Source organism: Rattus rattus, chromosome 7 (genome assembly GCF_011064425.1).
Source record: "Rattus rattus isolate New Zealand chromosome 7, Rrattus_CSIRO_v1, whole genome shotgun sequence".
NCBI classification, from domain to species: Eukaryota; Metazoa; Chordata; class Mammalia; order Rodentia; family Muridae; genus Rattus; species Rattus rattus.
In genome coordinates this window covers 90,486,941-90,507,683 of record NC_046160.1, presented here as the reverse complement: position 1 = coordinate 90,507,683, position 20,743 = coordinate 90,486,941, and the positions used below count along the sequence as shown (strand labels likewise).

The 20,743-nt window shown below is 45.3% G+C and overlaps 1 protein-coding gene across 4 annotated transcripts; it reads right to left on the bottom strand.

Moving 5' to 3' along the window:
- Positions 1–13,127: 13,127 nt before the first annotated feature.
- Positions 13,128–18,990, bottom strand: Akap5 (A-kinase anchoring protein 5). Of its 4 annotated transcripts, XM_032907958.1 has the most exons (4): positions 18,884–18,990; positions 14,670–16,259; positions 14,406–14,621; positions 13,128–14,333 (listed from the first exon to the last, which is right to left on the bottom strand). In XM_032907958.1, the coding sequence occupies exons 2-4, from the start codon at positions 16,029–16,031 to the stop codon at positions 13,821–13,823; spliced, it is 2,091 nt and encodes a 696-aa protein (XP_032763849.1). In that variant the 5' UTR covers positions 16,032–16,259; positions 18,884–18,990; the 3' UTR covers positions 13,128–13,820. The 4 variants fall into 4 exon arrangements, with proteins under 4 accessions (XP_032763849.1, XP_032763848.1, XP_032763847.1 ...); XM_032907957.1 differs by having other exon boundaries at positions 13,128–14,615; positions 14,664–16,259; XM_032907956.1 differs by having other exon boundaries at positions 13,128–14,621.
- Positions 18,991–20,743: the final 1,753 nt, after the last annotated feature.

Here is a 20,743-nt window from a genome sequence, read left to right as displayed (position 1 = left end):
TTGTTAAGGTAAGTAGCCTCTCTGGGTAACTTCAATTTTTTTTAATATCTGTATTTTTTCTGTACATATGTATTTGTACCATATGGGTTCCCGGGGCCAATGGAGGCCAAAAGAGGGTATCTGACCTAGAAATGGAGATGAGCCACTATGTATGTGTTGGAAACTGAATTTGGTTCCTCTGTAAGAGCAGGGGGTGCTCTTAACCACTAAGCCATCTCTCCAGCCGCTCTAGCATTGGGTGCAATGCAAAAGGTATGAATGGACTCAATTCTTACCAACTACAACCTGTGGCAAAAGAAAAATGCTGTCCTAATCTAGAGAGGTTCAACTGGAAAGAAAGTTCTAGTCATTTCTGAGGGTTTTTTTTTAAAGATTTACTTATATATAAGTATACTGTAACTGTCTTCAGACACACCAGAAGAGGACATCAGATCTCTTTACAGATGGTTGTGAGCCACCAGGTGGTTGCTGGGATTTGAACTCAGGACTTCTGGAAGAGCAGTCAGTGCTCTTAACCGCTGAGCCATCTCTCAGCCCTCTCAGAGGGTTCTGGTTTGCCTTTACCTTCTGCTTATACTCAGTTCTTCAGCTCCCAGCAACATGGTCTACAACGGTGGTTCTTAATCAGGGTATATTAGGATATTCAAAGAAAAATAATAAGAGGAAGAAATAGGCAAGTAGATATGTTACACTGACATATGGCTGGTGAGGTGGTACACACTTGTAATCCAAACACTTAGGGGTAATGACAAGAACAACTCTGAGTTCGAGATAAGCCAGGTCTCCTTAGTGAGTGCCAAGCCAGTTGAGGCTTCATAGTAAGACCCCATCTCCAAAAACAAAAAGTGAATAGGACCTTGATTCATGCCTTTATAGAGACAGAATTATGAAGAGCTGCACTCTGCAAGCTGAGTGCCTGGAACTAAGTGGTGTAATTCTATTGTAAGTCCAAAACAGCCCTAACCAGAAGAGCTATTGAGACCAATTCCAGTCCAAAAGCTGGCAGACCCAGAGAGATCGGATGCTTGCTTTTTTCCCCAAAGTTAGGAAAGATAGCTCTCTCAGGCAGGAGAAAGCTTTCTGTTCAGGCCTTCAGCTGACTAAATGAAAGCAGTCTCTTTTACCCACTCTACTAATGCTACTTGATCTCCAAATAATGACCACCAAAGCCAGACGTGATGCCTGACATACTGAGTTTCAGTGAGTTAACTGAAGTGGGAAGATCATCAAAACCAGTCTGAGCAAGAAGACCTTATCTCAAAAAGCACCTTCCTGCACACCCAGAGTGGGGGATGGGAATGGAGCTCAGACTGCTTGCTTGGCACACGCAAGGCCTTGAGTTTCATCCTGCAAAATAATGTATACATAAAATTACATCCCATAACTCAGTCAACGCAAATTTGACAGTAAAAACTATCTTCACCATGTGGGTAATCGATAATGTGGAGATATTTGGGGAAATTCTGCCTGGGAGGAGGGCATGATAAAGTTGCTACTGGCATCTAGTGAGTGGGGACCATAGAGGTTGGTAAGCATGCTCCAATAAAAGTATCTCCCATCTTATCCCACCCAGCGGCCCGCTCAAGGTGTCGGTAGAGTTGAGGTTGTAGTCTAGTCAAAAACCCTTTAAATCTTGTGATAGTGCATTGGGATTTCTGTCTAGTCAGTTGGGAGTTAATATTGATCTAATGGAGTGTATGATATCTTTGTCCAAAGTCCTATCGATATTATCCGTTTAGAAATCTTAAATTGGATTATTTGAAGTCAGAGCTGCAGAAATGGCTTGGTAGGTAACATGCCACTTACACAAGCATCAGGGCCCACATAAAGCCCGTGCTGTTGCACATGCCTGAAACCACAGTGTGTGTGGTGAAGACGGGTGGATTCCTGAAGTTCACCGAGTCAGTGAGAAACCTTGTCTCAAAGTGTAAAGATGGAGAACTGGAGGAAAGACCCATGTGCACACTAACAAGTATAGACACTCTACAAACACAAATAAATAAAGTCAGATCTGTTCATCAACAGACCACTTAAAATTTAACATCCTTTAAAAACAGCTCAGGCTAGCCTCAAACTCACTTTTTTTCTCTCTCTCTTTTTCTTTTTAAAGATTTATTTATTTTATTTATATGAGTACACTGTAGCTGTCTTCAGACACACCAGAAGAGGCACCAGATCCCATTACAGATGATTGTGAGCTGCCGTGTGTTTGCTGGGAATTGAACTCAGGACCTCTGGAAGAGCAGTCAGCGCTCTTAACTGCTGAGCCATCTCTCCAGCCCCAAACTCACTTTTTTTACCTCAGCCTCCCAAATTATGGGGTAATAGATGTGTGCTGCCATTTTCAGGTCAAGACAACTTTAAATCTATTAATAATGTTGAATCAATTGTATCTCTGAAGTGTGGTAAAAGAAAAATATGATCGTAGTTTATTATTTGTGTGCATTTTAATCTGGCCAAAAGAGGGCGCCAGTGCACCATAAGAATGTGTGTTCTATCCGTTATGACCTTTCTCTTCAGCTCCTTTTGTATTTGATGAGCTGCCATTGGATCGTCCTTACCTTGCAGTCAGTTCAGTGTTAGGTAACAGCGTCTTGACCTCCCCTCTGTGCATCTGACTTAGGAGAAGTGCATCAGAGAGAACAGCACGCTTACGGTTGTACTATTGAACAAGTCTGAGGATTTTTGCAAAGTCATTAAGATAAGGTCATGGGATTTTACTCCAATGACATTGACCCTCCTAATCAAATATCAAACTCAGTTAATGTTTTCCCTGGACAAGAGCTAAATGGAGACATTTAAGAAAATCATACATTGCTTGGTCCCCCCCCCCCCATTCTTTTATTTATTTTTTTTCTTTTCTTTTTTTCGGAGCTGGGGACCGAACCCAGGGCCTTGCGCTTGCTAGGCAAGCGCTCTACCACTGAGCTAAATCCCCAACCCCCCATTCTTTTATTGATGTATATTCACTGCACTCAGTGTTGGGTTTCAGAAAGTCAATTTCAAGTTCGTCCCGTGCTTTAACCATAGCCAGCCCCTCCCACTTCCTTAGTCCCTTCCCTCCCTCACATGGCTCCCCCAGTCTCCCTCTTAATTCTTTGTTGTTTTAGCTTTTGGTTTTGTTTGTTTTTGAGACAGGGTCTCTCAGTTACGTTGCTCTGGCTATTCTGGAACTATGTGGACCAGGCTGATTTCAAACTCACCACGATCTTTATACCCCTGCCTCCTACATGCTGACATTAAAGGCATGTGCCAGCACGCCCAGCTCTCCCTTCTTTCCTTTATCATATGTATATATGCATGAGGCAGGAGTGAACAAAAGCATGCATTTTCTTTCTGCATCCTTCTTAATTTTCTTAGTATAATCTCCAGTTACATCCATTTTTTATAGCAAATGACTCATTTCTTATGACCAAATGAAACTTTGTTGCGTATGCATGCCACATTGTTTTTAAATTGATGGACACCTAGGCTCTTGTGAAGTCTGTAATATGCACGGATGTGGAAGTATCTGTGTGGCATGTTGATGTTCATGTACATACTAATATGGTGGTACCCCTAGAAAACACAACCAAGAGTTGATAGGTGGGGGTTTCGAGGCCAGCCTGGTTTAAGGAGTCAATTCCAAGACAGCCAGGGCTACATAAAGAGACCCAGAAGAAAACAGAAGAAAAGGGAGAAGAGGGGGAAGTAGAGAGGGAAGAAAAGAGGAGGAGAGGAGGAAGAGCTCCTTTGGCAAAGGAAAAGAGTAAATGGCAGTCCATGGACGGGAGAAGACATTAGCTAGCTGTGCATCTGACAGGATTATTCTCAATATATAAAGTCAAAAAGCTAAACACACAAACAGGCAATCCTGTCACTAACCGGGCTAATGGAATAACAGCCAGTTCTCGGAAGATAAAGTACACACTACTCAGCACCCTTAGCCACCACCGAGACACTGATTAAAGGCACACATTCCTCCTCTCAACCAACAAAATAGCTACATGAAGAAAGCAAGAGAGTACAGGAAGCCTCATGAATCCGTGGGTGCATAGATTGACAAAGTCATTAGAAATAACGTGGCACTTCCTCAAGCTAGAGCAGGCTGCCTCACTTGCATCTTGCCTTTCCTTCCCTTTGTCTACTGTTTGCCTTTCAAAACTAGTAACACCAAGTACAGGGATGCTCTTAGATTCCCTCCTTCCCCACTTTTCCCCAGGTCCCACTTGAATAGATTTCTCAACTCTCATAGTCTGCCCTTCTCAGTGCCCGGACCCTGTCTGTTCTCACTGTTATTGCTAGTATTCTCCTAGGACTTGCTACTGTGTTTAAGTTTCTGTTCAGCTGAAACTTCTTGAGCAATGAACCCATTTTCTCTCAGATAAATTGTCTCCTAATGTTTACACAAACCTTTTCCAGCTGAAACAATTTGGCAACACTGTATCAAAATAACAGAAATAAAGTATCCCTTAAACAATCCATCCCATGGTATCCCCTCCTGCCAGAAACCTGAAGGAATGGCAGTAAGAGTGGCAGTACAATTGGAGGAGTCTTGTCTATTCTTTGTCCCTTCTCTGGGGACTAGAAGTCCATGCAGGGAAGGAGGTCTAAGCAGCCAGGTAGTTCTCATCTCTGGCTGTCGCCCTGTTTTTTTTTTTTTTTTTTCGGGGGCTGGGGACCCGAACCCAGGACCTTGCGCCCAAGGTAAGCTCTACCACTGAGCCAAATCCCCCAACCCCCTGACTGTCGCCCTTTTGACTTTCAGGAAGGTCTAGGGAAGAAGATCTTTGTGTGCCTCATAGGCCTTTGAAGAAGAGAAACTTGTGAATTCAACTCTGCCACATTTTTCTATGACGAAAGCTGTATAGAGTCCAAATCCTAGGTAGATAAAATATGAAGGCAAAGGGGAAGTTCCTTAATGCACATCAAAGGCTTAGAGAGAGGGAGAACTCAAAATTCTTCTTACCAGGCCAACCTTGCCCTCCATCACCCTCTCACTCCCACAGCTCTCCAGTCTCCGTGCTCTTAGGAAGTGGTTCCTGATTAATTTATTTTTCGGGCTTATTTTCTCTTGATCTCCCAACCCTCGTGTCTCCATGCCTTCAGAGTGCAAGGATTACAGGTGGATACCACCACCACCACACACACACACACACACACACACACACACTCTCTCTCTCTCTCTCTCTCTCTCTCACACACACACACACACACACACACACACACACACACACACACACACACACACATACACACACACACCCTTATGCAGTGCTGGGCATTAAACCCAGGGTTTTGTACCCACCCTCCACCTTGGGGCCAACACTCCAACAAGGTGCACAGTCCTTCCTGCTCCTCGCTTCCATCGGTTTTAAATTGGGAGGAAAAGCACAAAGAGAGAAAACCCAGTCCTCGGCACCTGTGTGGATGTCTCATGCTCTGAGGGCTGTGTCAGCCACCACAGTGGCCAGAGCCCACGCAGTTCTACCTGGTGAGCAAAACTCATCAATTGCTTTGAGGTTGGCTGTGTCACTGTACAGTAGGGCATGCCAGCCGAGCTTTCCCCTGGGCTTCTGTTCTGTTTACTAATTGATTAGTGAGTGCAGGGTGTGTCACATGACTGACTCAACTAATTTAAACACTGAGATTTAAAAACTTAATTTAGCCAGGCCTGGTCTACAAATCGAGTTCCAGGACAACCAGAGAAATCCCGTCTGAAAACAAACAAACAAACAAACAAACAAACAACAGAACAAAAACAAGTTATTTTGGATTTCTACACAAATTGCAAGTTTTGCTAACACAGGAAATTGTATTAAACTAAAAATACCCGGGTAGCACTTGCAGTGGTTACTTTTTGGTTTGCTTTGCTTTGAAAGGGTTTGAAAGGGGCTCCATGTAACCCTGGCTGCCCTGGAGCTGTTATGGAGACCAAGATGACCTCAAACTCATAGATCAAACTCATGGGATTAAAGACATGTGCCACCACACCGGGCTGACTAATCATGATTGTGAACAGGTTCCAGAAGTAACCTAGGAGACAAGCGTCTAGGCATTGAGTCTGAGAGCTTGCCTGGGTCAGATTATGTGAGTGGAATGACCCACTTTAACTATGGGCAGAACTGGTCCATGAGCCAGAGTCCTGTACTGAACAGACACTCATGTTCATCCCCCCTGTTTCCTGACTGTGGAGGCAGTGAGATCTGCCGCCTGAAGAAGTCCCCCACTTGCTTCCACACAGTGACCAACCAAACCATCAAACCATGAGCCAAAATCACCACCTCCCCACAAGGTGTTTTTGCCAGCAACAAGAAAAACTAAGACAGTATATAAACCTAACATTTAAAGTGTAGGGCTGGGGTTCGAGGTCAGTTTTCAGAGTCCTTGCTTAGCATGCACAAAGCCCTGGTGGGATCCCAGCACCACGTAAATGGCGTGGAGGGCATACCAATAATCCCGGCACTTCTGTCGTGGAAGCAAAAACATCAGAAGTTCAGGCTGGACAGATGGCTCGGTTGTTATGAGCACTTGGTGCTCTTGCAGAAGACCTGGGTTTGGTTGTCAGCATTCACATGGAAGCTTACAGTTGTCTGTAACTCCAGTTCCAGGGAATCTGACGCCCTCTCCTGGTCTCCACAGGCACCAGGTATGCAAGTGATGCAGGCAGAACACTCACACAAAATTCTAATAAAAATGGTAGATTTTACGATTTGTGAATTATGCCTGACATTATTCATAAACATAGAATTTTTTTAAGTTTAATGAGTCCAATTATTTAATCCTTTAGGAAAAATAATAGCCAAACTATTAAGGGATTAGGGGAAACCCAGAAAATTAGAGGATTCTAAGGAAGTTTCCTCTGAAACCAGGGCTTGCTGCTAGCTGTATGCCACATCTGGTGGAGAGCTCACACCAGATTGGCTAGCTCCACCTGAGCCGAGCAGTGGCCATTGGTCCCAGCCTTCTGTCTGTGTAGTGCTGCATTCCAGCAATTCAGTGTGCAAGGGCAATTCTGACAGGCAAGAGATACCCCCGCTTGGCATGACCTCTGTTAGAGATGTGACATTCTTGTTGGTTAGAACTCTCGTTCTGCACACCAATTCCACACAGAGCCCATTTTAGGGTCTTGTCTGCCAGGTTGCATGAGTCATGGGAACGATTCTTCAATGTGGCCCAGAGTCCACTGATGATCATCCCATCCTGTCACATGAAGGTTGAGATACCAATGCAGGAATTTGGCAGTGAGAGATTAGTGTGCAGGCTTCGAGTTGTAGAGTCCATGGTGAATGTGCAAATTCACGATTCAATGTTCAGTATCTCCTCCCCTCAAGGATGTGCGCAGCTACGAATGACTGCATCTACTTCGGTGTCCTCCTGGGCTCCTTAGCTCCCAGGAAAGCAGAGGTGGAAGGCTCAGGTATATAAACGTAAAAACTGCACGAGAAGCCTAATCCTGCCCAAACTGCATGGCCATGAAGGTCGTGGCTGCTTGGAATGTGGCTCAGTGGTAGAGCACTTGTCCAGCAATCACAAGACCCTTGGTTTGATTCCCAGCACAGTTACAAATCTAGCCTGGTCCCTCCACTCCATTCTCTGGCTCAGATGACGATCATATATCATGAGCAAACCTTCAGAAGTCTCTGGACAAGGTGCCTTTGCCCCCACCTGTGTCCTTGAACTTATTTCTTAAACCACAGAAGAAAATTGAAGCTACAAGTCCGATTTGAGTTTAGCCACAAAACAAAGGACGAGGAATCTTGCTAACACCAGGTAATTGCTTTGCACCATTCTGATTGGCTGACATTCACAGAGGCCCTGCTGGGACCTCTGGCACTCCCCACCCCTTCCTTCCTGTATTCTTCCTTGCTCACAAGGCTTGAACCAATTTGGCCAAGGATTTTCTGTGTGGTGTGCACATGTATTTACTCTGTCCCCTAAACTCAGGAATTAAGCCCCCAGAAAACCAAAGCGAGAGGGGGAGAGGGTACTCCAGGCTTCAGGGTTTAAGGCGAGTCTGTGAAGAATCAGCATCTGTGGACACAGTCTGTAAAAGGTAGTGTTCTCCTTTTACTAGAAAAGTTAATTTCACAAAGCTTTATGCTGGAGTGTGGTGACTTGCTTGTAATCGCAACACTCATGAGGTACAGGCCGAGGCAGGAGGATCTCCAGTTTGGGGACAGTGTGAGCTCCACAGGCCTTGTCTCAAACAACAACAAAAAACCTTTAAAAAGTTCATGAGAGGCTTTAATCCTAGCTCTTGGGAGGCAGAGGCAGGTGACTCTCTTGTGTTTTTAAAGATAACCTGATCTAGGTAGCGAGTTCCAGGACAACAGGACTACATAGGAAGACCCTGCCTCAAAAAACAAAACAACAACAACAAAAAAACCCAAAAAAGCCCAAATTATAATAATAGTAATGACAAAAATAAAACACAGGGTTTTTTTGTTTGTTTGTTTGTTTGTTTGTTTTTTTGTTTTTTGGTTCTTTTTTTCAGAGCTGGGGACCGAACCCAGGGTCTTGCGCTTCCTAGGTAAGCGCTCTACCACTGAGCTAAATCCCCAACCCCTAAAACACAGTTCTGAAGAACATGAAATTCTTTCTGTGTGTGCAGTGCTTGTACATCGTCAGGCAGGGAGCTCCCAGCCAGGGTAGGTTCAGGGTCTTGAAGGTGCTGTCAGCTTTTCAGTGGGTTCTGAGATCTGGAGAGTAGAGTCTCATTGGACCGATTATTACTATTAGGTGTAGTCAGAAAAAACAAATCCCAGAGGCCAAGCCTAGTAGGACATGCCTGTAATTCCAGCACTCAGGAGGCTGAAGCAAGAGGAGTAGATCAATGCTTAAGGCCCCATGTGTCACACTACAACCAAACAATGTTGGTACAGAATGAAATTAGGGCTTAAGAAATCCAACTTATGGAACAGCAAACTAAAGTTGGTGTCATGTGAATAATGTATATCTGTCCAGACCATGGCTCAGGTAAGAAACCATAGAGCTTTTTTTTTTTCGGAGCTGGGGACTGAACCCAGGGCCTTGCGCTTGCTAGGCAAGCGCTCTACCACTGAGCTAAATCCCCAACCCCACCATAGAGCTTATTAACAATTCATAGACACGAACTACAGAAAAGACAGGATGGGTGCTGAGGGGCAGAGGTGGGTAGATCTCTGTGAGTTCGAGGCCAGCCTGGTCTACAAAGCTAGTTTCAGGACAGCCAGGACTACATGGAGAAACCTGTTTCAAACAACAAAAACAAACAAAATGATAATAATTCAGAAAAGCAATTCATGCATCCGGTAAGAAACCACTAATTCTTTCCTTTTTTGTTTGTTTGTTTGTTTGTTTGTTTGTTTGTTTGATTTGGCTTTTTAAGGTCCTGGGAACTGGGCATGTAGCATGTTACATCATACATGTAGCATGTATTACATCGCTAGGCTCCAGGGCCCAAAGTTCGAATGGCATCAGATTCAGACTTTGCTCATGTGGCTGTATCAGAGTTCTGTTAGCATCTCATTGCTAGAGGTGGCCTCCCGTGTGGCTCTGTTGTGATCTCTGTCCAGTCCCCAGCATAGTGGAACTTTTCATAGAACTAAACATCCCCATCAGTGTGATCTTTACAATTTAAGGAAATAAACATAATTTACCAATTTTAAAGACACAGTTAAAGAAATGAGCTGATATAACATTTATTCTGTATTAGTCAGTACATGAATCGATTCAGCTTGAAAACTTTTTCTCTACAGAGTATTATTTCTTTACTATTAGCCTTTGGTTCACAGTGGTACTAATTTCAATGAGAATACAGAATGGTACTCTTACTTTCATAATGGCTCATCCACTGAACATTTCTACAGGCAAAGATCCGACATGTGTGACATTATGCAGGCCTTTTCCTGTACCTGGTCACAAATCAGAATGGATACACTGTTAATGTTCAGACTGCTCCTGTATTCAGATCCCAGCTTCTCCATCCCTTCTCCTTCCCTTTCTGCATTGTCTGTGGCTCTGCCTTCCCCCATCCTGGCTTCTGTTGCCACCTCCTTTGCCCCTAACACACAGACACACACAGACACACACAGATACACACACAGACACACACACACACAGGCACAGACACACACAGATACACACACAGACACACACAGATACACACACAGATACACACACAGATACACACACAGACACACACACACCCCACTCACACCCCCTGCCCAGGATGAGCTGTAGGAGCTCCTATAACAGGTGCTAACATGTCAAGTCTAACTTGATTGGGGCACTATACTTTATGTAGGTTGATTCTAATAATTTTTTGTCATCAAGGATCATTACAAAAATTCTTTCTAAAAATGCATGATAAAATGCAGAATGGAGTGAAAATTTCAATTCCATATAAGAAACTTTGTTACGTGGTAAAACAGGAACTTGAATGTAAAGAACTCTTTAACATAAACAAAGATAATCTAAAAACGTACAAACGACAGGTATAAAAGTCAAATCCTGGTGCATTTAGTATTAAACTAGAAAGGAGACTACTTATTCGGTAAAGCTGACTAAAGGATCTTTTCTGACAACAGGATTTGAAAGTCTATCAATTATTTTAAAAAATTCTGCCACAACCCCCTAAAAAAAATCTCAACTATTAAAAAAAACATAATAAGGCAACTGGAAATCAGACATTTGCAAATGAAGTGAACTGGATGCACGCATAAGGCTGGCCCAGGGCTAATAAGCCTCCAGCAGAAGCCTCCCTCAATACACTGTCGAGACCACATTGTCTCTCAGAAGTGAAGCCGAGTCTAAGACTCCACTAAGTAGTAGACCAATTAAGATCATCACTGCTGTCAAGCCCATTACCTGGGAGGGAAATTATGCAGACAGCTTTTCTGAAGAGATCCATTTGTACCACACGCTTATTATTCTTGGGGGTGGAGGAGGTGGCAGGGAACATGATTTCTGTTGGAAAGGTCTTTTGTTTTCTGCTGCCTTTACTTAAATGTTACTGGGGACTATTTTTAATATCCTAAAAAAGTGCTCTGAACAAATGTTAAGTGAATAGTCACACACAAAAAAGATCGCGGCAAGTGCTTGTAGCCTCTGTGCTGTGAGAAGCGGGGTGAATAATGCCTGACTTGAGGGTTAAGAGAATACACTGAAAAATTACCAAGGATCTGATAGACACCCCCACCTTAGACGACTCAGAGATCAAAAAGAAATTTGATCTTAGCTAATGTTCATTAAAGGCAAATTTCAATGAAAATTAATGAGTGTCCTAAGTTGATGCCTTTAAACGGTCAGTTTAAGGCCACAGGGTGTAAATTGAGTCAGAATCTTTCTACATATTTTGCATAGAAGGTCAAACTGCTTGAAATACACCCCATTACAAAAAATATTTTATGGTAGACATCCAAGCCACCTCTCTGGTTCTGTTTATTTTTGTTACAAGAATAGTTTGGATCACCCTAAAATTTACTATCATTTGTCCGTATAGCAGATAAATAGGGTTGTAACCCACAAATGGATTTCTGCATTCTGCTTATGAAATTATGTTTAAATCCTTGAAATAAGCCAGAGAAACTACTTAAGAATGAAGGAGAATATATTTTCTTATAAAAACAATCAATTATAATAATGCATTCTAACCAAAGGTATAGTTATCAAACAGCAGTGCAGGGAACACACACACACACACACACACACACACACACACACACACACACACCAAAACCTGAAACCCAGAGCTACTGTCTTACCCCAAAAATTACAAATTTACTTTGTACCTGCTTTTCAAAATCCCCAAATCCAGAATACAGTCAATAACTAAGAGCTGCGTGTCTTATAGATCTTACTCATATGTAGGAGATTAGAAACTTTAATGTGAGGATATTGGCTTGCAGCCAGTCTTATAGTAAACAGATACAGAATTATTTAGAGTACTGCAAAGTGCGCCAACCTTAACCAGGCTTTTAAAAGTTCATTTTAAACATATTTGTTGGTAGCTATCTATACAAGTCTATTAGCACCATATACAGTGGGTTAAAATATTCTTTCAAAGATGATTTGGGAGTGATTTTGGTTTTATGTCTAAAAGGAAAACAATTAAAATAAATGTATTGAAGGGGTCATGTGTTTGTATCTAAGTTGAATGATACCCCCATCACCCATTAAAAACACGAAGATAAGCAAGCCTGAAGAAAATATTTTCCCATTCCAGCCAAGAATCTTACTAAACACTCACCATTTGCTTAAACTTCAAAGCCACATTAGTTACTTTTGCACAAGATCACAATGTGTATTTACAAAATAAAAGTATAGGAGAAAGCAGTGTATACATATGCAGTCCATAGACACAATGTAAATGCAGAGCGGATGGAAATCAGCCGTGCCCGCTGGGCAGTGGTGGTGCACGACTTTAGTCCCAACACTCTGGAAGCAGAGGCAGGCGGAACTCTTAAGTTCGAGGCCAGCCTGGTCTACAGAGTGAGTTCCAGGACAGCCAGAGTTACACAGAGAAACCCTGTCTTGAAAACACCACCAAAACAAAAACAAAGTAACAACAAACCAACCAAACAACCAGCCAGTGGTGCGCATGCCTCAAGAGGACGCTCTTCAACAGACACTGTACCATGTATACTGCATCTTTTGTAACAAGAAGTAACACCATCACTTAGTTTAGATGGGGGGGGGGGCTGTACAATATGTACCCTAACCTGTGGGGTTGGGAAGTATGTTACAGTGTTATATGGCTAGACACAATGAAAAATGAAAAATACTGGTGTTGAAAATCTAGGCTTGAATGTTGGCTTTTTATTCAGTTGATTACTTTCACAAGAATATTATGGTTTCCTGGCCCTTTAGTCAGGCAATGGTGACCCACACCTCCTGGTCAACACTTGGGAAGCAAAGGCAGTAGGATCTCTGTGAGTTCAAGGCCAGCCTGGTCTACAGAGTGAGTTCCAGGACAGCCAGGGTTACACAGAGAAATCCTGTCTGGAAAAAAACCTAAAATAAAATAAATAAAAACAAACGACCCAAAGAAGTAGCTCTGCTGGGTTGGGGATTTAGCTCAGCGGTAGAGCGCTTGCCTAGGGTGCGCAAGGCCCTGGGTTCGGTCCCCAGCTCCGAAAAAAAGAAAAAAAAAAAAAAAAAAAAAAGTAGCTCTGCTAAGGGGAATCCCTTGCTATCTGGGAAGTTTGCCTCCTGGATAAAAAATCCGTTTGACTTCTCAGGAGATAGGTCCACTCACAGATGGGTATATACAGGTCTGTGGGCAGAAGGACGATGGGGAGAGAAAACACACTCCCTGTGTCCATGACTACACACTTGTTAACTATTTGCCTGGCTGAAGGAACCTGTGAATGGCTTTTGTACAGAACTTGTTCAAGACTAGAAAGGCCCACTCACCTGATTCACCATTAGAGACAGCGGGAAAACCCTGTAAAAGGAAAGTCAATGTAGCATTCACCTATAACACAGGGTTGAACCATTGGAAAGAAATGGTGACAGACTTGGTGACATTAGAGAACCATAAGAGCATACTCAGGGCTCAATAGTCTTCCCTCCTCAAAGCACTGGGCTACCGCCTGCCATCTCCACACCTCCCCCATAAATCCCTTCACAATGTCATCCGTGCCGACTCCCTCCAGTCCAGAACTGATTCTGTTTCAATGGCAGAGTTTTACAACCTTCATTGATCCTTTAGCACTTCTGGGCTGGAACTGTACCTTTAGATTCCACAGATGATATACCTCTAATTTATTACTGAGATAGAAGTGCCACAAATGTGTAACAGAATTCATCTTTTAAGGGTTTTTTTTTTCCTTTCTTCCCGTGACCTGGAAATGGAGTCACTGGAACAGCGTATTTATCTGATTATCCTCGGAAACCATTTCGTTAACCAGCTGTTCTACAGACAACTCGATAGCATTCTTGACGAGAGAAGAAGCTGTTTCTATTAAGAGTGTTTCATACTGTTCTGAAGTTCTCCCCTCGAAATCACTATCATTAGCAAAAACCCCCACTTGCTCATTTTCCATGGAAATTAGGAATTGCTTAGGGACATTTTTAGATTTCTTAACATCAAATTCACTGATTTCAGTGTCTGTTATGATAATAGCAATTGGCTCCATTCTTTTGCTTTCTTCTGATCTTGGTTTCTCTGCATCAACTCCATTTTCTTTCAGATCTGGTGCATGCCTCAATACAGTTTCCTCTGCCTGGCCAACTATGGGTTCCTCTGCTTGGCCAACTGTGGCTTCCTCTGCCTGGCCAACTGTGGCTTCCTCTGCCTGGCCAACTGTAGCTTCCTCTGCCTGGCCAACTGTAGCTTCCTCTGCTTGACCCACTGTGGCTTCCTCTGCCTGACCAACTGTAGCTTCCTCTGCTTGACCCACTGTGGCTTCCTCTGCCTGGCCAACTGTAGCTTCCTCTGCCTGGCCAACTGTAGCTTCCTCTGCTTGACCCACTGTGGCTTCCTCTGCTTGACCCACTGTGGCTTCCTCTGCCTGAGCAATTATAGCTTCCTCTGCCTGGCCCACTGTGGTTTTCTCTATGTGGCTAACTGTAGCTTCCCCTGCCTGACCAACTGTAGCTTCCTCTGCCTGACCCACTGTGGCTTCCTCTGCTTGACCCACTGTAGCTTCCTCTGCCTGAGCAACTATAGCTTCCTCTGTCTGAGCAATTATAGCTTCCTCTGCCTGGCCCACTGTGGTTTTCTCTATGTGGCCAACTGTAGCTTTCTCTGCCTGACCCATGGTGGCTTTCTCTGTGTGACCAACTGTAGCTTCCTCTGCCTGACCAACTATGGCTTCCTCTGCCTGACCCATGGTGGCTTTCTCTGTGTGACCAACTGTAGCTTCCTCTGCTTGGCTAACCATAGCGTCCTTTGCTTGTCCTACTGTAGCTTTCTTTGCCTGGCTAATTGCAGGTTCTTCTGTCTGGTTCAGTTTAACTTCCTCTGCCTGACTCAATACAGTTTCCTTTGCCTGGGCCACTGTAGCTTCCTCTGCCTGGCTCAGTTTACCTTCCTTTGCCTGGCTCTGTGCCTGGATCACAGTAGCTTCCTCTGCCTGGCTGAGTGCACTTTTGTCTGCCTGGCTGACTGAAGAAGCCTCCTCTGCCTGGCCCAGCGCAGTCTCTCCTGATTTCTTTTCTTCAGCAGCGGTCTTTCTCCTTCGGTCATCTTTTCCACTTGGTGCACTTTCCCGGATGCTGTCACTGGGTTCTTCCAGACCGCGTTGATGTGTGGTTGCTGGTGAGAGAGGAGCAGTAGAAGTCACTGGCTGAGGGCTGTCTGCTGCTGAATTCTCAAGCACACTTGCTTGCTGTGCCTGAACACTCTGCTTTTCCGGAATCACTTTAGCCTCCTTTTCACTCCCTGGAGTTCTCATCCGGAGAGCAGAAGATTCCTTTTCTAACTCCAGTTCTATGGCAATCACATGCTCTCCCGATATGACGCTGTTGCTTATGTGTGATTCTCGGACCTCCTTACCATCTCGCGCCATCACATCTTCCTGTAGGCCCTGGGTGGACTTAGCCTGGGTTGCCTGCTCATCGGGCTGGATCTGGGCTTTTATCTCCAAATCGTCTGCCTCTCCCTGGACTCGGACGTAGCCTGAATCTTCTGTGAGTTTGGAAGGACGACTTCTCTTTGCCCCTCTTGAGAATCGTATGCAAGGAATCTTAAGTTTGGATTTTGTCTTCTTAGGAAGCGCTCCATCCTCAGGCTGCATTTCAGCCTCAGATGGCTTCTGCTTCTTTGCAGACTCGGACCGGTTCCTGTGCGTCACAAGGCGTTTGATGGAGGCCCAGGCCCCCGCTGGTTGCCGCTGACCAGAACCCCCAGCTTCGGGGGCATGCTTCTTTGTCTCCTCAGCAGTCTTGGAACCAGCTTTGGCCTTCTTCTTGTTCGCTTTCTTCCTTCTCTTGAAGCACAGTGTGGCTGTTTTTCTCTCCTGCCTCTCTTTCTGAGGACTGGCTGCTTCTGGTCTCTTCTCATCCTTAGTCTCGATTTGAATCTCAGAAACGCTGGTCTCCATTTTGACACTGCACTCTTTCATTCTCTGGAAAAGTGTCTTCTCTCTTCCTCAAGCCTTTTGTGACAAAAATATCACACCAGGTCTGATTCCTCCTATGTGTCTACTCTCCCCTCACATCACAGTTGTTTCTGTGACTTCTTCAGGACACAAATGCCTTGTTTATCAGCTGTTCACGGTGTTGTCTCTTTAATTTACTCTTTAAATGAAAGCACTTTCGTCGACAAACTTCTCCATTATTTAAAGCCCAACCTGATGAGAGAAAAAAAGTAGGGTTTATTTCAGGGTATTTATTTTATTATCTTGTTATTCTGTTTTGTTTGGTTTTTCAAGACAAGGTTTCTCTGCGTAGCCCTGGCTGTCCTGGAACTCGCTCTGTAGACAAAGCTGGCCTCGAACTTGGAGGTCTGCCTGCCTCTGCCTCCCAAGTGCTGAGATTAAAGGCCTGCCTCATCACTGCCTGGGGGAAGTCTATCATTTTTTAGTACAACTAAAACAGCTTATGCCTAGTGAGGGAGACTTGGTTCTGCCCTATCAAAAAGATTCCAGTGTGAACTCATTTTGTTTAGGTTTGGGGTCACTCTGCAAGCACGCCCCAGTTATCGTCTCCATGAATTGTTTATGGTCCCACATGGAAAGTTTAGCAAATAACAAAAAAAGAGAGGGTGGGGTGGCAGGGAGCCTGAGTACTGTCTCATCACGTACAACGAAGAACACTGACACTACTAAGGACTTGTGAGATGCCTCAAGGTGAATTAATGAAAACTGAACTCCCAATGGGCAGGTGGGGCTTGCAGAAAGCCTTAGGCTAGATGAGGACCTAGCCAGAGTTAGAAGTAGAAAATCTGACTCTCTGGTGTTCGTTCTATTGTAGCATAAGGTTTCTGTTCTAAAAATGTACATTCCACCAAGGAGGCGTCACTTTCCATACATGCTCTCAGAAAGAAGGAAAAAAATCCAACATCGCTGTCATTCTCTGCTCTTAAAGTCGTTGTGTAACTTTGACATTTTCAGCGAAGCGGCTGCTACTCATATTTCCCCACTGTAGCTGCACACAGCTGGAGGTAAGTCAGCGACTGGAGCAGCCGACGACGTTGGTTGGTTGCGCAACTCGTGTACGAGGCAGCAGTGCTGAGCACTTTCACATACATCTCTAACCCGCACCGCAGTGTTGCAGAGTGAGGAGGTGGTGAGATCTCCATCTGCAGTTAAGCAGCCCGCCTGAGACTACAGTGCTCAGATTTAACCCAAGACTGCCTGTTTCTGAACTGCGTTCTTCACTGCACTTCTGGGTCCAAGAGAAAGCCAGTTGCTTTAAAATGCTAATCTGAGTTTGGTTGTGACCGAGCATGACTGTAATTCCAGCAAGTGGGAGGCAGATCCAGGAGAAGCAATCAAGGCTATACACATAGCTATACAGTATAGTTGAGGCATAGTATACAGTATACAGTATAGTATACAGTATAGTATACAGTACAGTATAGTTGAGGCTAGCACCAGCTACGTGAGACCCTGTCTCAAGAGAGGAAAAATGTGTAGAAGTAAGCTTTTGGTCTGGGCACACAGCTCAGGGACAGAACATTGGCCTAGCATGCTACAAGGTCCTGGGTTTGATCCCCAGTTCCACCAAAAGTTAATAATCCACAGAATGGCATGGCTTAAGGAATGGGGACCTTGGGGGTTGGGGATTTAGCTCAGTGGTAGAGCGCTTGCCTAGCAAGCGCAAGGCCCTGGGTTCGGTCCCCAGCTCCGGGGAGGGGCGGGAGGGGGGAGGAATGGGGACCTGGGGTGACTGGCAAACAACAGCCCCATGAATTTCAGATAGATGGTAATGGATTTGGATAGGTGATAGAGGCCCTGAGTTAGGCGCAGGGCCTCCTTCTTCTTATGTATCTTCTTCACTGAGCTTTTACTCGAGTACCAGTTTCCAATTCTTCAGTTCTGTAGAACTGCAACCCTGAGAATCATTTTAAGAGCTGAGGACTTTTTTCATTCTTTTTAAAAGTGAGTATTGAATGCTTTGTCTTTCTACAAAGAAACATAAAATTCTAGAATGATGGAACCAATATAACACACACACACACACACACACACACACACACACACACACACACACACACTAGCACTATAGAGCCCAGTCTTAATGGTTCCAGTCTTTTTTTCCCTGAGCCCTCTGCACCCTAGCAAGCATTCCTTCTAAGCCGAGGATATGTGTATTAATAGAAGAAATACTCAGATGAGATTATATTCCAGAAAGTCTCTGAAACTAACCTAACTGGCCTAGATGATTGCACGAGAGGCTTCTTTTAATGTATATCACTGTAGAGACCAACACCCCCAACAAGTGTATGCGAGGCAGGGAAAGGATGCAGCCTGCAGGCATTAAAACTTTGCAGAGTGTTAAGACTGCGAACCATTCGCCTTTACCTTCGAGAGGAGCGCTATCTCGTCTTGGAAACGTTAAAGTCCCCGCAGTCCTTTCCTGGCAGAATCTTGTGTCTAAGACCACAGAAAACAACCACTACCTTTCCCCGCCTGAGCAACAGAAAGCAACCACTATCGGAGCAAAGCAAGGAATCTCTCTCAGCAGTAGACACGAACCGCTAAGCTTCCTCCTAGAGGAAGGACTCTTCAAGCTTGACGCCCCTGTGGAAGGAGACAGAGCTCAGGATAAAGTGCTCAGAAAGGAATACCGGGGGCGTGGAACAGATAGCCCAGCTTAAAGCTATCCGCAGAATTATCATAGCCCGGAGCCGAAAAATCACAGTTCCCCAGAAAACCCCTAAAGAAAGAAAAGGGTTAGGCAGCCGGTGCCAAGGCACCAGCTGCAACGCGTGCGAAACGAGCGGGCGGCAGAATTGCCCAGGGTCACCCACCTGGAGCCGCCTGAGGACCGGCGACCTTGTAGTCCGTGTCCCTCACAATCTGGTGACCAGGACCCCGGGTCTGCCGCCGTTACCGGGGCTCAGTGCACCAGATTCTGACCCAGAGCTTCTGGTCTTGCCTCTACTTACCCAGATCGTCGCGGTCTCAGGACAGCCCTGCTCCCGAGGTCGAGGAGCACGGGCCCAAACAACAGGGAGCCCGGGAGACCGCGGAGCGCGCAGCCCTCTGCAGAGGGACCGCAGCCGCGCGCCCCCTCCCCAGCGCGGAGAGAGACAGCTGGCCGCGCCAATGCGCTTGGAGCAGCGGGGCGGGGCTACGACCGGGGGCGGGGTGAACTCAGCCAGCCACCTGCCAGCGGACTGCCCCGCCGCCTGGGAGAGACCTCCGAGCTCCCGCCCCGGACGCATCCCCGCTGCATAATGACATCAGGGCCTGGGTAGAGGGACCACTAAGGCAGAGAGGGAGGACTGCGAGAAGAGGGTAGAGGCCCCTCATTTCTTGAGACGCACATCCATAAAAACCCTCTTTGAATTTATAAGGTTCCCACCGTAAATCCCCCTCGAACATTAAAGACAAGATAGAAAGCGTATCTTCAAATAAAAATTGATGGGAAAGATGGCTCGGCGGTGAACAGCATGTATTTCTCTTCCAGAGGATTTGAGTTCGATCCTCATATACCCATATTAGGCAGCTCACAACCACCTGTAACCAGCTCTAGCGGGACCTTTTGCAAAAACAAAATTAAAAAGCAAGATTCCTAACAGTAGAGACAGTAAAGGAGTGGGGGAAGACATTTTATCTTATTTTTGTTGAGACAGGGAATTCTTTGTAGACCAGGCTGGCCTAGAGCTCATAAAGATCCACCTGCCTCTGCCTCCAGAGTGCTAGGATTAAAGGCCTGTGCCACCACCAACCAGCAGGCATTTTTTTTGAGACATTTCATTTTATTATATAGCTCTGCACGACTGACCAGGAACCGACCATACTGGTATTGAACTCACTGACATCCATCTACCTCTTCACCCAGCTATGGAGAAAATTATGCACATGGTGAGAAACAGAAACAACGTTGCTAAACAGGACCTCAGACCTGTACTGGTACAGTCCTCAATCTGAAACAGGAAGGTGTCAGCTCAGGTGGAAACCAGCACAGATAGGGCTCTGAGTCCACAAGGTGTGGCTTCTCCAGCTCAGGGCCAGTGCCTTTGGGGTGTTTTCAAGAGCTGAGGTCCTGTAAGTTACACTTTGACAGTGTCTCATCCTACTGCCTCTACCTCCTAAGTGTTGAGACCACCGGCTTATTTCACCATGTCCAAATCTCAGGTCCTGTGCACGAGAGGCAAATGCCTGTATCAGTACCCTTCGCTCCAAATGGGGCTGGAAGAGTGAGTGCCCTCAGCTCCAACCCCACTTGAGAGGAACAAGGGGAGCAGACCCCAAGGAAACAGTAATCCACCCGTGCTTCCCATGTGAGATGTCAGAGGGCCATGGCGTGTGCAGCCCTCACCTGTGCTCACCTGTCAACATGGATGTGGTGCTCCAGCAGAAATCAGCCGCCTCCAGGGCTCCTCCTAGCAGAGCTCAGAAGCCCGAGTAACATGGACGAACAAGACCCCGTCCCCTTTCTTAAGTGGACCTAGACCTTTGGGAGGTCAGTCTCAGATGTCCTCTTGGGGATGGTTTATATGTTTTACCTTCCTCAGATTCTCTAGTCTAGATTTACTCCACCAAGACCTGATAAGAAATAAACTCTTGGGGGCACGAAACAGACCCAGAGGACCTAGGTCCAATCCCCAGCACCCACATGGCAGCTTGCCACTGTCCCTGACTCTTGTTTCAGGCAATATGAC